The sequence below is a fragment of the Arvicola amphibius genome, chromosome 11, assembly GCF_903992535.2.
Source record: "Arvicola amphibius chromosome 11, mArvAmp1.2, whole genome shotgun sequence".
NCBI classification, from domain to species: Eukaryota; Metazoa; Chordata; class Mammalia; order Rodentia; family Cricetidae; genus Arvicola; species Arvicola amphibius.
In genome coordinates, this window is record NC_052057.2 from 13357579 (window position 1) to 13374776 (window position 17198).

A 17198-nucleotide genomic window follows, 5' to 3' on the forward strand; every position below is an offset into this window, starting at 1 on the left:
GTTAACAAGGATTAAAAAAGGAAAAGGAGCGACCAGGAGAGTTGGCGGCAGAGCCTCTGTGTTGGAGGAAAGGTGAGTGGGGGCCCAACGTTTGACAGCTGCAGTCTGACTCAGACCACACTGAAGCAGGGGCTATGACTCACACATGAGTCAGCCCCGGCTCTAATTTGGGCAGCTGCTGTGGAGAGTGGGAGATGCTACGTGGGCAGCCGGGAACCCGCTTCCTTGTAAGTGAACATCTCTGTGGACAGACTCTTCCACTCGCCCAAGCTGCCCCTCCCAACCTCCTCTCCCTGTGCCTGCAGGAAACCATAGCCCCTAGGTAACTGGCAGCAACGGAAAGGTGTTTCTCTAAGACATCCATTGCCTGCTAGAGCAGCACAGGGTCAAGACGCAAGCTTTCCTTTGTCGGGTGTCTAAGTAGCTCCTGCAAAATACGGCAGAGAAGGGTCAGTGTCTGGTGACTTTTGACATTGACTGGACTAGTCGGATTTTTTGTTTGTTTTGGTGATGGGCTGGACCCAGAGCCTCACACACACCAAGCTCCAGCTCCACTCTACCTTGTAGGTGAAGGCTTTACGTTATCTTAAACTCTTCGAAGTGGAAACAACAGCTTTCTCCTCGCTAAGGATCATACTGAGACACATTTAGAGGTTGTTGCTTAGGCTTGACTCTGTAGTAAGCTTTACCTTAAAAAACACCCCTTTTCAAGATTGGGGGCTGAGGAGAGGGCTCAGCGGTTAAGGGCCCCTTTTCTTGCAGAGGTCCTCCGTTTTGTTCTCAACATCCACCCGGCGAGGGTGTCACCGTGGAGGCAAGCAAGGCCCTGGCGCCACACATGATGTAGGTTCACGGAGAGTTCAACTCTGATATGACCTTCATCAGATGCTAATGTGTCTGTCTAGGATAGGACCGCTGTGCTCAGAAGCTCGCAGCCTTGTTGCTTACACATGACCTGGATATGATCACGCAGGTCAGCATTTTAGCACGGAGGAGAGAGGGGTGTGTGTGAGTCCCTACCCCCAACTGAGAAGCTGACAGGCGATGAAGCTCCTGAGGGAGGGACAGTTGGTTTTTGTTACAGGTGTGGCCCCTGGGAGGTTGACCATGCTTCAGTGGATGCCCCCGAGCATATATGAACAACACATGCTGGACTCTGTGGATTATTAAACAACAACAACAAACATGAACACGAAGATGGGATGGGGCAAGAAGTGAGGGGCAGTTCTGGAAGGAGTTGGGAGTAGAAGCAGGGGATGAATATGATCAAAATCACCTGTATGAAACTCTTAAAGCATTGATAACAGAGCATAAAAAAGTGTATGTCCAAACAAGCCTAAAACGAGTCAGCAATTAAAATCAAAATTCTAAGTGCTGGCAGGGCATTTTAATTGGCTGTAAGTTTTTTTTTTTTTTTTAAATTTTCATTTGCTATAATCAGCAGTGTGTGGAAGCAAATAAAAATGCAACAGAAATAAGAGCAGCAAACCCCAAGACAGCAGAAACTGGGCGCTCTCCTGGGTACTGCGCTCGCCTCACAAGAGCCTGAGGAAGAAGGCGCGGTTATCGCCCCATTTTACAGACATGGAGGCTGAGGCACCAGTGAAGTCATCAGCAAGTGCTATCAAGTGTCTGCCAGGGTTCCACGTCAGGTCCTCTAGCCCTTAAGACCCTGCCAGGCTACTTGCTTCCTAGTACGGATCCAGACAGTGCTGTGGGGCGGTGGTGGTTGCAGGGGACTGCTGTGAACTCAGTGAGGAGACAGACCATTTCTCTGTCCTCTGAATGTCTTATGGGAGATGATGAATCTGGGAACAGTTGATGAGAGGCACCAGAGCCTGGAGGAATGGAAAGTCGGAATCTTTTCTTTTAATGGCATTTTTACTGATACTTTCTATTTAACTGAGGATCTGTTATACATCTGGAAAGATGTAACAAATTATGGCCACCAGATAGCCCATCCCATAATCTGTTTAAATAGCATCATGCAAGGGCTTGTGTTCTCAGTAAAAACATCTTCCATGGGTTTCATGCGTGCGTTAATCTGCAAGAGAACAATCTGAAGGGCACGGGGAAGTTTTATAAGATTGAATTGAAGGATGGCGTTGCCTGGGGATGTAGCTCACTTGACAAAAAAGCCCGAGACTCTGAGCTCAGTCACCAGCAGTGAAAGAGAAGACAAGGTGCTCTTAGACCCCTAGAGGGCCAGCTCACTGCTGCCGGTGGGCTTTATCTGTACACCCAAGGCCCAACGCATGCGCATGATCACTGTCTAAAGGGAGTGCAAATTTCACTGATGGTATCAGGAGAACCTGTCAAAGATTATGCAAAACGAAAGCTAACTCCTAGAAGCTCTTTTAATTAAACATTCAGCTGTCCACTGAAGCCAACTTTTAATATAACATGTAACCCTATGGCCACCCCAGCCCTTTTTGCAACAGCTCAGGCAACTGAATTCTCATTGTTGATAAAAAAAATTCATAAGACAGGGTACAGCTGGTTATGCCTTTAGCAAGATGTCAAATTCAGCCTGCACAAAATTAATTGCACCTAATTAATCTGGGGTCACAGGCATTATTGTAGAGCAAGGCTATTTATTAGACAAAGAAAACTTCACAAATACCAATTTGCTTTTCTTTCAGATTTGTGAAAGAGAAGAATTGCTTACATAATTAAATTTGTTTTTTAATCTTATTACTTCTCAAAAGGTCCACTTTAAATCCTGGCTCCCCTTTGGAGTTGTATAATATTTGAGAATACCAGCGGTCTCCTTGAAGCAAGGTGTTCAGAAAAGACAGGTTTGTGGTAGAGTGCCAGGTGACTGGCCAAAAAGAAATAAAAGCAGATGCCGCGCCACAGTGCGCTGTGACGCTGGTGCCACCAACGTCAAGATTTAAAAAAACAAAAACAACAACAACAACAAAAAACACTCAGAAAAACAAATGAACAGCATGCGCATGAAATTAACATGAAGCCTAAACGATACACCACACATGACAAATAAGTCCCTTTAGTATGCAGTTCCTAACTCATGGAAGATGCCGCCGAGTGAATCTCACCGCGTTTAGACAGGTCAGCCTTTCTCTCAATCTGGGCTGACACAAACCACTCCGCTTACTTCTAGGAAATTATGCAAAAATTATTACTGTTAGATTATATACTGTTATACCGTGATTCATTTTCTTGGCAAATGATGCTGGCTCAGTGCTACACACGCACGCACGCATGCACGCGCGCACGCACTCTCAAAGCCCCTGTGAATCTCTTTTCTTTAAAACCTTCTGGGTTCACTCTTACAGGTTTAGCCGAACTGGCCTTGCTTCCCGCCCTCCGGCCCAAACGCCGGAGGAGGAACCAGGTGTTTGCTATTGGCCTTGCTTCTGCCATCCACCAATAAACATTCACCGAGGAAGAAATGAATTTTGATTTGGGGGATGTTGGGATGGTCGAGATAAGTAAACAGTAATCATTATTCAAACTAGCTGCTCAAAGACACTCTGGGGAGTCTGTTTTTATCATACAGCCTGGAGGGAGGGATACAGCTCGCCTAGGCTACTCGATCCCTCTGCAAGAGCAATGAAGAAGACGGTTATTTAGGATGTCTTTATACTGGGGTATGTTCAAGAAAACCCACCTTGAGTTAAGGTAAGAAGAGAGTGAAAACCCAGACTTCTCCGTGGCTACTGTGAGGAAAGGAGAAGGGGGAGAAGGGGGAAGCTTTCTTTGCGATGTCAGGTTGGGTTGTAATGTTTGAAAATGATAGCTTTCTTAGATGCCTATTGGTTCCACCTTACGCCTTTAAAGCAGCCAGGCCTGTTCCCATCCCCTGAACACTAAGCTATGCAAGCTCAAAATGTAGACATAGAATAGTAACTCATCATTAATATGGCCAGTGGAAAAAAGTTCTACAGGGAAGCACTGTACTAGTAGTATAAGAAAAGCTGGAAAGCAAGGCGTGTCTATACCCTCGGCATGTAGGGGATTGCGGTAGGAGGATGGAGAGGTGAAGGCCAGCCTTGGCCTTATAGCAAGGCCTTTCCCTGTCCCCCAAGAATATGATGAAGCCTGCTATTTCTTGGAAATCTTATTTCAAAAAAAAAAATAGGTAATCCACTTTTCTTATTTCCTATTAAGCAGTTAAGACCCTTTTCAAAACGATACAAGATCAGACAGTCTCAGTTTAAGAAGGTGATTATCACTGGATTAGCAAATTTTGAAGGAAAATGTGACACTCCGTGTAAGCCACACTCAGTGCTAGTCAGGTCTAATGAGCTGCGCTACGCAGCAATATCCAACGTTCTCTGGCTATAATATTAGGCATAAAATGTCTTTATGGGATTATTGTAAGCCTAGCTTACATTTAACCGCTTGGCACTTTTTAAAAAACTGCATTAAGTGAGCTGACACGTCTAGAAAAATCCAGCACTGCTGAAACCTAGCGGACCATTGCAAATTTGAACTCGAAAGCACAGGGCTCATGCCGAGGCTTGACACATACAGATTTGCACACCCCTTCAGAATCTCTTGCATACTGAATATGATGAAGTTTTTGCAGGTAAATTGATATCCACCCTTTAAAAGGCATGAGCAGAAAGCAGATCGGTTTTCCAGAGATCTCATTTGTGTCTCTAGACCCCATCTTAAAAGCAAGTTTACAACTTTGGAGTCCGATACTTGGGGTGCTTTGGAGAGGGTCTCACTTGGTGGCCCCAGTTTACCTGATGCTTACTGTATCGGCCTCAAACTCACTCTAATCTTTCTGCCCCCCATCTTCCCTGTGCTGGGCCTGTGCTCCCGTGCCTGGCTCTGCCAAGTAACCTTAAATCCGGCATTCCATTTCATGCTGAGGACTGAGCTCTTCAGGGCAGCAGATTCACGACAGGTCTCCCTGATTCTGGTTGTTTAACTAGCCTAACGCATATGTTTTGGCACATTTGAGTACTGTCCTGCGGAGCTGACACCCTCAAATACTTATGCAAGAGGCAAGGTGTTTGCAGCCCAGTAAAAAAGCTTTTGGAATGACTGGTAGTGATTGGGGTAGGGTTTGGTGGGGGTGGGAAGGGAATAGAGAAGGTGTTGGGAGATAGTAACCAGAATGCATTATAAACATGTATGAAATTAACAAGGAACAAAAGTAATCAATAAAAACACTTAGAAAAAAATACATCCCAATAGCCTAAATGATCACATTATATAATAGCAACTGAGCTTTCCTGGAGTCTGCCCCCGATCCCCACATTATGGCTGATGAAGGTGATGATGGTCAACCAGAGCAGATTTTCTATTGACAAGATACAGGGATGTTTCTTAGAAACATTTAGGATGCTTATTAAATATCATCTTGAGGGGAAACTAGAAAAGTCATCATGTTCTCACAGTGGATGAGCTCATCTGAGAACAGAGATGAGCCCATCTGAAGGAACAGGCTATAAATAATCTCCCCAAGGCACGCCAACAAGTGCAGCTTGTTTTGCGCTACTGCGAAGCACATTTGTGTTTGCAGTGCTGTCTCCAGGGGGAAGGGGAGCCAATGCTTTTCCAATTTGGCTCTCAAGTGGCTCTGGGAATTTTAGAGCGGGGAGGGAGAGAGGCACCAAAGGGTGGGGAGAAGGGAAGAGGAAGGAACGGAGGCAGCATTCTCTGGACATCAGTATTCCAGGCACCCCAATTCCTGACGTTCCGTACTCCTCGATCAGAGAAGGAACATTTTTTTTTAAACTTATGGGGTTTCTTCATAGAATTTTATTTGAGAAGATATTTTTGCTGAAGTCGGGTCCCAGCACTAAGAGGCTGGGACCAGGATGCTCTTTGTGAGTTCAAGGCCAGCCAAAGGGACATAGTGAGGTCCTTTCATAAAAACAAACAAACAAACAAACAAACCAAAACAAGACAAATATTAAAAACCTCCATGAGACCTAACCATAGCATAGGGAATACCACTAACTACCCGTTCTTCTGAAACCCTATTAAACCAGTATCTGTCAAGGGAAGAAAGACTCAAAGAAAAGGAAGCACAGGAGTATGGAAACTATAAAAATAAATGGAACACACATAGAGAGCAATCTAAGTGCTACTTCTGCTGCCTTTAGACTGGCTGGCAGGGGAGGGACCACAAGAATGGCATGCTATGAATCGATCCCACGGAAGCCTGCAGTATCGGGAGCAGGGAAGAGCTCTGCACAGACTCAGGACCCAGGCCATTTAAACCAGCTCTCTGCCTGGCTAATCTCCAGCCTGGAAAAACCAGGAAGTTTCTTGTCAAATGAGAAGTGCTCCTTAGATACATGCTAAACTTCCAAACATTGCCCTCTTGGATCATCAGACACTGCGGAACAGGCTAACAACCCCTCACCAGACAGTTGGAAGCTTCTTTTCTACTGCAATTCACAGGATGAGAAAAAAGACCAAGAGATGCTTTCACTTTCAATCTGGTGGCATTCTGGGACAAGAGTGCCCCAGTTTGGCCAGTTTCATAGTGAGGATCCCCATTCATTTATTCAACAGCACCCAGAGAGTCTGCATTACTTCATGTGGTTGTCTTGGTAACAAATACAACAAAGACTTGTTTATCAGTAATTTATATCTGAGTGATGGCAGTGATACAGAACAGATTTAAATATATTATATAATGTCTTAATACGAGTAACAAGGAGAAAACCAAATCAAGGAAAGTGGATAAAGAGGATGAGAGAGAAAATGGTAAGAACTTGTTTGTTTATTCTTAATAAGGTGGCCAGGGAAGGTCTCTCTGAGGAGATGGTATATGTTAAAAAAAAATCCAACCCACAATGTAAGACAGTGAATTAGCCTTTATTATCCTATACTTAATTATTATCAGATGGAAAGAAAAATAAAGAAACTTAAGAAAAAATCATGGGCAATATAATGTTCAGTAACAACCATTTATGACAGTCAAACCAAAACTTTAAAAGTTTCAGTGAAATAAACCATGCTAGCAACTCTGAAAGTATGGAAAACAGTGTGAAGAAATACCTAGAAAAATACATCTCATTAGAAGTGACTCAAGAGGGCTGGAGAGATGACTCCAAGGCTAAGAGTACTGGCTGCTCTGCTGAAGGACCCAGGTTCAATTCCCAGCAAGCACATGGCAGCTCACAACCATCTATAATGAGATCTTGTGCCCTCTTCTGGTGTGCAGGCATACATGCAGGCAGAACACTGTCTACATAAATAAACAAACCTTAAAAAAAATACCAAGTACTCAGCAGGGCAACAACAGGATGTCCAAGAAGAGTCCCAGTGAGTGCAGTATTGGTAGGGTAGCAGAGACCAGGGGCCTCGAACCAAGCCAATAATTCTTTGCAATAGGCACCTGCTTGCAAAGATGTGTGGATAAAGGGTTTACTGCGTGACTCTCTGTGCCACACTGCAGCTTCCATGAGATTCCCTTTCTTCCTCCCCCCCCCCCCGTTTTCCCCCATTTTTATCTTAAATTTTATTTTGTTTTATTGAAGTCAGGGAGGTGGCAGAGGCAGAGGGCGGATGCAAGGGGACAGGAGACCCATGGGATCAGGATACATGATATGAAAGACACAAGGAGTAAATAAGAAAGAAAGGAAAGGATAGTAAAGAAAAGGAAAGGAAAGGAAAGGAAAGAGGAAGGAAGGGAGGGAGGGAGGGAGGGAGGGAGGGAGGGAGGAAGGGAGTGAGTGAGGGAGGGAGGGAGGGAGGGAGGGAGGAAGGGAGGGAGGGAGGAAAGAGTGAAAAGTAGATACAATCAAGTGCCTCTTAAGGAATGGAAGCAGTTGTTGACCAGACACATAAACACCAGACCAATGCAGGTGAGCTCTACTGACTTCACAGAAGCAGACCATTACAATTTTATGTAGACATTTTTGGGGACAATAGGAAAGAAACGTAAGTCCCAGCCCATTTTTAAGCCAGCATAATTCTAAACTCAGACAAAGTATTTTAAGAAAAGAATATGAAAGACCATGTCGACCATGAACATAAATGTTATAATCTTAAGCAAGATATTAAAAATAAAGAATATGAAAAAAACTAATCAGCTTAGGTTCATACTGGATATGCAAGGATGGTTCAATGTTCTGAAAATCTATGGTGTACTTCACTGATTCATTAACAGATCAGAATAAAATGACAAAGCTATTTCAGCAATGAAGAAAAGTCATGTGATAATATTAAATTATTAATAATAAACATGACTAATTATATAAAGAGAATAATGAGATGTGACATTTAATTAACGTCACTCTGAACAGGGAAACTGTAGAAATAGCCGTTTCAATACGAGGAAGGAGCTAATGATTCTGACCACTGTGGTCTCTAATCCTCACTGTATTCAAATGCCTGTCAAGCACAAAAGAAAAAGAGGAAGAAAACAGAGGCCAGAGACTGGAGTGAAATCAACTGAGCCACTGTACTTTGTAAAAGATGTTATTGTTTAAAAATCTCCCAAGAATCTTAGACAACTCTTAGAGACCATAGAAGGAATACCAGCAGTAGAGTAAAGCGGTGTAAGACCTACTGATGACGGAGCACAGTGGGGGAGTACTGTCTAGCACCCACAGGACTGGATTTGACCCTCTCCCCCACAGGAGAGGGGTTGAAGGGGAGCTGGCTAGCTTAAGAAGTTAACTGTATTTCTTTCTCTTCAGCAGCAAGCAACAAGAAAGCTTCATTACAAAGAATTTAAGGAGTCAGGACAGGAAGTCTCTAAGCCTCTAGAAATGAGTCTAGCAAAACAGGTGCAGCGTCTCTAAAGGGAAAACCACAAATCCTTGATTTTTAAAATGGCTTAATAAATGGAAAGACAGACCCTGTTCATGGATAAGAATATCTCACACTGTGAAAATGTAATTCTTCCTAAATTGGTCTGTACGAGGATTCAATGAGAATCTTAAGAAAATAAAAATCTGTGAAATTATTTTGCTGTGCTTCATAATGTGACAAATTTATATACAGGAATAAAAAAACTAGATCTATTTTCTCATTTTAATAAAAACATTAATTTTCTTTTTATCTGATTGAAAAGATTTAGGGAGACTTGACTGTCCAAACACTGGAATGTTTTTTGAAGCTATAGTAATAGTTTTGGAGCAAGAATAGAAACATGAAATGAACAAGTAAAATAAATATTCCCATGATTGTAAAGCATAGGAAGGAGCGATCTGCAAGGTCAGGGAGTAAAGGAGGAAATTAATTAATTAGCTAATTAATTTTATTATGTTTAATGTTCAATGCAGTAGTTTATATAGCCACTTTTGTAATGATGAGCTTTGGGATGTTCTAGAATGCTTGCTATTATCACATTGCTGCTCATAAACCCTCTTGCCCATGTCTTCTGCACAGGCTGGAGAATGTCTCTTTAATTTAAAAGTAATAAAATGGTTGCTATAAGGGGAAATAAGAAAGCAGTCTTCTCTCACATACCTTACAAAGAAATCAACTGACTGATTACAGACATCTAAAAACCAATATTTTCAACTTTTTGTAGGACTAGCAAATATCTATTAGCCCATGGTAGAGAAAATTTTATCTGTTTTTTGAGACAGGGTTTAATGTAACACAGGTTTGCCTTAAACTTGCTACCTAATCAGGTGGGCCTTGAGCAGTTGACCCTTCTGCCTATTCAGGTAAGCATTATCAGGCCCAGTTGAGGAAGACTCTTACACAAAATTACAGGCAACACTGACCAGGAAAAAAAATACTTGTATTAAATTCAGGTATTATTGTCACAAAACACATAAGGAAGTGAAGAAAAAGCTGAGAAAAAAATATTTGCAATATTTATTTAGGATTCACAATTCATAATATGGAATAATATTATGATGAACTAACCTTGACAAGGAAAAGCATGAGGAAGAGAAGGAGGAAGAGGAAAGAAAAGCAGAAATATGAAATACGACACAGACATTTCACAGAAGAGGAAATGCAACCAGTTAATAAACACAAAGATAAGTTGCCATAGCTCTGTTTAACTAACAAATCGGTTTTTAACGGCATGATGAAACGCTGGAAGTTCTCAGAGCCACAGGGTCCCCGAAAGACTGCTGCTAGGGGAGTATCCTGTGACGATCATGGTGGAAGATGGCTGTCATTGTCTCATGAGTGTGAACACACGTGTATTAACCTCACAAGTCCACCCTCATGTGCACACCAAAGAGAAACTCTCCAACCAGGCAGAAGACATGGGCAAGGGTTTATGAGCAGCAATGGAACAAAGGCAAGCGTTCCAAGAACATCCCAATGTCCATCATTACAGAAGTGGCTATATGAGCTACTGCATTTGCTTAGTAGAGCATACGGTGGAATCCAGAACCACACAAGCATGGGCAGAGGGTACAAACGAGTCAGTTCCTATTCATGTCAAACAGCAACACGTCTCAAATAACTGAAACATGCTATATGGGTCAGGCGGAATAAAGTCTGATCTCAAGAACACCAATTAGATTGTTAACTGATCCTAAATCATGCTGTAACTACATAGGGAGAATGAAGGGAAGAATGTGGGCATATTTATGGGCAGAGTAAAGATACATCCCAGTTTTCTTCCTTCCTTCTTTTTCTCTTAGACAGGACTTCTCTGTGTAGCCCAAGCTGTCCTGGAACTCACTCTGCACACCAGGATGGCCTCAAACTCGTAGAATAGAGAGCCACCTGCCTCTGCCTCCTGACAGCTGGGACTAAAGGAGTGTGCCTCCACCACCTGGTCTGATAAATCCCAATATTTTATAGTTGAAACTACAGATGGTTATTTGAAATAAAACCCAAGAACATACAAGCATTTTATTTAGAGATATGTATGTAAACACCTGAAGTAGCAGCGACCAAGGAGCTAGAGCGGACTGCTTCCAGAGTGGAGCAAGATGCAGGCACGTGCAGTATACACATTACAATATATAGTTTCGTGCATTATAATAGAGCAGGATGTGGGTGGGGGGGGGTCAAGGAATGATGAATATGGTCTCTGCCGCGTCCATGAATATATGCAAACACGTATTTGATTAATGTGCAAATACATTATACCAAAACACATGACATGTATCACAAATATATTAAATATATCGGATAAGAATGCACAGGTACAAACTGACAAAGACAAGTCTCCCCATCTGTACCAGACGGGTGAGATACAGCTAAGTAGACAGATGGGCTTCTAGAAAAGGCATTCTGGCCCCCTGGGGGTATAGCAGAGCAGTATCAAAATCTGTAAGGCCACGCACAATGCCAAATCTCCTCATTTCAGACTCAGAAAAATAAGGACTAGTAAAACAAAATGAGCTATTATCCTCATAAAGCAAAGTAGATTAAGACAAACCTGCAGGTCTCCAGGCCAGGAGGCCTTCTGCCACAGCCACTAGGAAGTGAAAGGCCAGAGGGCAGACTAATTTTCTGGCTCCTGAGGGCAATCCTGCCACAGGAGGCTGGTACCCAGCTAAGGAAGAGATGCCTTAACATTCCATGGGCAAACTAGAGCGAGCCTCATGATGCACCCACCTACCCGTACTGCTCGGAAAATAAGCACTTGTGTGAGCATGTGTCTGCTCTCCTGTCTCCGCTGGTTTACATGACTCTCTAAGGACCAGACAAGGCTTATTAAAATCAGACAGGGCAGGATTAGGTGGCTATTGAATTGCCTAATTCTGGGCCTTGCATGATGCAGAGATACAGCAGTAGTCCTCGGATTGAATGAGTGCATGGCGTTATCATTTGCTGCCAGCACCGAGATTAACGTTGTCAATATATGCAGTATTTACATAGGGTATGTTTGCGTTAGGCTCTAAAAACAGGGAAACAGACATGGTGGCGGTGGAGGGGATCAAGACGTGTTGGTGGGTCTTGATGCAAACAATGTTCTATATGCTTTCATCAATCACTTGGAATGCAATACTTTTGAAAATGACCTAGACTTGCACTAATCAAAGTAGCCCACCAAATGGTGGCATGGTTATCAACTAGGCGTGGCACAGAAATGCAGGGTTTCAAGCTCAATCGAGAAACACGATTTTGAATTTGAACCTTCATCTTAGTTCCCGGCGACACATACACATGTTAAAGGTTCAGAAGCCTTTTCTGCTTTCCTGGCAAAATCGGAACCTTATCGTATTTTATCTGGAAAGGAAAGCTCTGCAAATTACCAATAACACTTTGAAAGAAGTAATGATAAGTGAGTTATGATATCCTAAAATAAAGATCAAGAAAAATCACCTGGGAGGCAAGATAAGAACAGCAATAAACACTGAATGATCAAAGTGAGAATTGTATTTCTTACGTAATAGTATTCATTGCAATCACACATATTGTGGTGGGGGGATGCTGGGTAACTTGGGGCTGCTTAAGGGGAAATCTAGTGGTCTGCCCCAGGCATTAGGTATCAGTTGCTTAGGCCTGTTACCTGATCACACATCCCCCAACACTGTGCTATCCGTGTTCTCTTCAAAGAAAAATGAAATATAAAAATGTGACCTCATGTAACTGGGCCATAGCAAAATGAACCAACACATAGGTGGGAAAGGGTCTGCCTAAAAGCCTGCACTAACCATGCAGGGACATGGGCTGCTGTTTATTGGACATGCAGGCACCACATGGCACACACCAGAAAATCAACTCCCAAGTGCACTCACCTCGAGGAAAGGCTTGGCTTCCCACTCTTGCTGCAGCTGGTATAGATTCCCGGGCCATCGTCGAAGAAGCTCCCGAGTGCCAACTTCTGTCTGATAGACTCTCTCTCATTTTTTTGCGCCTAAAATTTCGAGAGAGAGAAAAAAAAGTGTTGATCAGTAGGCAGACACATCACACGCAAAGGCTGTCCACCTTGCGAAATTTCTTGGACTGTAACATTAGACAAGAAATAAATGGGCTGCAGTCCAGAGAGGTTGCGATTCTTAAAAGCTGAAATGAAACCAGTCTCTTCTGGCTCCAAGTCCAGTTCTTTGGTGCCTTTTGTGATAGGTGATCATTGTGGTGCCAATCCATCTCCCCAGGCTAGCTGGAGTTGGTTTGTAACCACCACCGTAGTTACTTTCTAGTCAGGGCTGACCAACAATTTCTCCTAAATTCAATCACCCTGATCCCAAATGAGATGGTCCCCAGCTCGTTCCTTCTCTGTCCCTTGTATGCCCCTTTAGCCCACACCCTCGATATCAAGAATAATAACTCATTCAGCCACGCACACTGGGTTCTGTGAACTGGCTGATGTCACAGCTTGGTCCGGCACAGAGCCTACAAACATGACCGATGCCACATCTGCCTGGCTTGGGCTTCCGGTTTTGCTGGATATAACTGTTTCTGTCTAGGAGTTTGCCTCCTGTTGCCAGAATGTGTATGAGCACGGATGTAATGCCTGTGATATCTGGAGAGCTGTAATTGGCCTCATCGGTCTCATCCTTTTGATTCGAAGCATGCCTAGTAAAAAGACTTGAGCAATCGCTACCGTGATCATTTGGGTATGTTTACAATACTCGGCTTCCTATTAACAGCCCCATAAAAACTCGCCATGCTGAACTTTTAAGCCCTTTAAACAATGGGGGAGAAGATTAGAAATAATTTCCTTAGTTAAAAAACAAACAGGGGACCTGGGCTGAGAAGATTTGGGGGTTTCTGTTTCGCGGGATGAAAAGGTTGAGTGGGACCATGAGTCAGGTGCCAAACACTGCTCCCACCCCTGCTGGCTCCAGGACTTGGGGTGCCAGTGCTCTTCCTAGAGACGGTTCTAGGGTCCCATCTGTGCACCCCTGTGTCAGAGAGCTGAGCTGGACCTCCAGCTGGAAGGATGGGCTGATGAGTGACTCACTTCACTCCCACGTGAGAGGCAGAAGGCAGTTAGGGTTGCTCTGTCTCATGGCACACGCAGGTCACGTGTGGCTGTCTGCATTTCAATCTAACAATTGGTTAATTAAAATTTAAATTCAGCTCCTTAGTCAATCTGGCCTCATTTCAGGAGCTCAAAAGCCATCGGGATGAGTATTGGATATCATATTGCACAGCACAATAAAATGTGACAGGGTAGTATTCTGTAGCGGTCCCCACATTCTGGCTTCAACAAGCTATGTTAGAATGAACTAGGGCTTTTAAAAGACACACCCTGGGGTGCTGGATCCAGACATTTAATTTCAGAAAGTTTGAAAATTTGTAATCCAAAGAGAGCTCACCTCTCCTCTCCTGTTCTTTAGCACTTTAAGTCTTGAACCCCAAAAGCATTCCTCTAACCAACACTCAGCAATGCCATCTATCTATGCATCAGCCCCGCCCCCCCCATTTTGGCACATACCAAGGATACTATGTAATATCAGGAGCGTGTGTATGCGTGTGTGTGTGCGCGCGTATGTGCACGCATACACACAACACAGCCACAAAGTGTTTCCATACAGGTATTTCTTTACAAGGGAGATGCTGATTTCATTCTGCTTGTTGCCCTGCTCCAACACCGAGTGCTAAGAAAGTCACCATTAGACTGTCAAGGGAAGCAGGAATGCCTTTTATTTGACTAGCCACTCACAACTGTAGTGCTGGCGCCCCCATGAAGGCCTACCGCCCTCTCAAATACAGACCAGCCTGTGACACACACCTCTGACCATCTGCATTTAGCAAAATTTAGCTCAAGTCAGTGAGCCTGTGTCTCAACCACAAGTCCTCAGCAGACAGGAAACTATTAAGTAGAGCTGAATATCGAAACAAAAACCAAAAGGCATTGTAAGTGTTCATGGCTGATGGTCAACACTTTGCTGGTCCAAAATCAGTCTGAATCTGGAACAGGTGTTGAGAAAGGGCAACACCTACCACCACTGTACTGTGTGGACACACCCTTGCTTTCTTGTCTGTTCTTTCTGGAATACACAATGCTACAGATATTGCCATTGGAGGGGGAGGGGGCACAAAAACATATTCCTCCTGTTTCCCTTTCTGGATCCCACTGAACAAAATAAGGCAAACAGAGGGAATACAAATGTTAACGATAATGCTGTTACTTAGAGAGATTATTGCTAACAGTTGGTGGTATATTTCCTCCTCGTCTTTAAAAATTTTTGTGCGTATACTGAAGACTTCCCATATAGCACTTCACGCTCTTTGAAAACACACTTTCAAATGATTGCTCACCATCCCCCCCTCTATGGAGTTTCCCTCTACAGTTAGCCACTTGGGGTTGTGTCAAATTAAAAATAACATCTTTCCATAGATCCCTGCCCACATGTCTGATGATTTCCCAGGGATAAGTTCCTGGAAGTGGGACTGCCAGATCAGCTGTGTGTGAACATTTGTTGAAGCTCCTGACACATCTCGTCACATTGCTCCAAGGAAAAGCTGCTCCAGTTCACGAGCCCACCAGCAATGCGGAGTGGGCTTCTGTTGCGTGCGGGCTAGCATGGAGCACTTGCCGTTGCTTTTAGTTTGATAGGCACTGGCATTCTGTTTGCTTCAATTCCTTCCATTCATCAGTGAGAATAAATGTTTAAGTGTTTGTGTGACTGTATTTTCTTTCCTCTGAATTACTTACTCCTAGATTTGTTTATTTTTCTACAGTGATCTGAGCGTTTAAAATCTGCTGTATTACGGAAATTTGTCCTTTTGACTTTTAGCTGTGATTTGCGGTTAAGTCAATTGTTTGCTTCCTCTGTCACATTGCTGGTGGCTTTTGTGCATGGAAGGTTCTCATTCAGACTGGAAAATAACCTCCATGGATGATGAAGAGTTAACTGAGAGAGTTCCCAGCAGCTGGCTGGTGGCAAAGTGGCCCCCGATACATGGTAACGTAATGATTAATCCTCCAATAGCTTTTGTTTAGAAGATGAGAAACTGAGGGTAACAAACGGTTGCCCTATTTGTTAGGGAGAAGATCTAGGGTTTGAATATACGCTTCCTGGTTCTAGATCTTTCATCTCTTCTACACGGGAAGAAAAGTGTGTGGGCTAATGGTAGTAGTGGGCACTGTGGTGAAGACACACAGTGAGACTAGAGTTAAATAGATTAATTTCTTCTCTGACCTGGATGTGATGCCTTCCCAGAAATGCACAGAAGACTGCATTGCAGGGCATCTATTACCACAAACCAACTGTAAACAGAGATGTTTACAAACACCTTCCCAGCCACTCTCCTCACCACCACAGGTAGGCTCTTTCTGGAACATCTGATTCCAAGTGTTTCAAGTACTCCGATACCACTTACTAGCAAAGCCAGAATCTTCTACCCTCTGAGGAATTCTATCCATAGCCCAGTTGTATCTCACGACTCCCAGAGACCGGAGATGCCCCAGGTTGAAGCCATCAGAGAACGAGAGAAGCTAACACAAAATGACACTGTCTGGATGCACTATGGCCAGCAGGGCCATGTCTGCTACCAAAAAGCCTTGGGAAACACCCTCATAAAAAACAACATCTAAATGTCTAAGATGGATCTTGTTAGCAAGAAGCCAAAGAGCAGCTGAGGAACAGTGGCTCATGACCACAAGATAGAAAAGCTGTTCAAAACCAAGGTGGAAGTGAAACCACCCTTAAATGTTAACCCTTCATCAGCCTCAGGCAGTTTTGTCCCCGGCTGTGACTTCATTCCTTACTGCCACACGCTGTGTGTCGTGCAAGCTACAGGGGTCTCACAGGGCACTTAGACTCCTTTCTTGGTGTGAAATAGATCTACTGCAATTCCCTAAGCGTGGGGGAAGAGCACTTCCTAAAGGAAATAATAGAACATTCTGCTAGAGTAGATGTTATCTACCCGAAACCCAGCTGTCTCCAGATCTTTCCTACGCTGTTTTCAAGGCACAGCGTGAACCCATCCCTTATAGTAACACAACTGTATCACTCCTGCATTCTCTCCTAGGTTCTTCCTTATATGTATTCTTTGTTATATACACACAACCTCTGCCTAAAAAATCCCAGGACCTAGTGGGCAGAAGCCGCACAGAAATGCCGTGGAATGATGTTGCCGGCGCTAGAGAATGACTCAGCGCTGAGTGCCGACGGCCCGTGAGCCTTGACTGCCCTTTCTCCATCTCCTATGCTGCTACAAATGGAAAGAATCTCTTGCAAAAGCAATGCCGTAAATTCGGCGGCTTTCCCTATCAACTCCTTCCACCATGTCTGAGATTCCGCAATCAAGGGTTTGGAGGGGGACACCTGTCTGGACGACCTGTATTGCACGAAGTATGACAAATAAAGAATATGAGACTTTAGGCAAACTCTGCATTACTTTATATTAGAGATGTGAACTTGAGAGTTTGC

At 43.7% G+C, this 17198-nt stretch overlaps 1 protein-coding gene across 3 annotated transcripts in view; it reads right to left on the minus strand.

Moving 5' to 3' along the window:
• Schip1 (schwannomin interacting protein 1) overlaps positions 1 to 17198 on the minus strand; it is a 134341-nt gene that overhangs the window by 20128 nt on the left and 97015 nt on the right. For all 3 annotated transcript variants that reach the window (XM_038347751.1, XM_038347750.1, XM_038347749.1), the window contains exon 3: positions 12609 to 12727. In XM_038347751.1, the coding sequence (XP_038203679.1) occupies positions 12609 to 12727 (119 nt within the window). The remainder of the gene's footprint in view (positions 1 to 12608; positions 12728 to 17198) is intronic.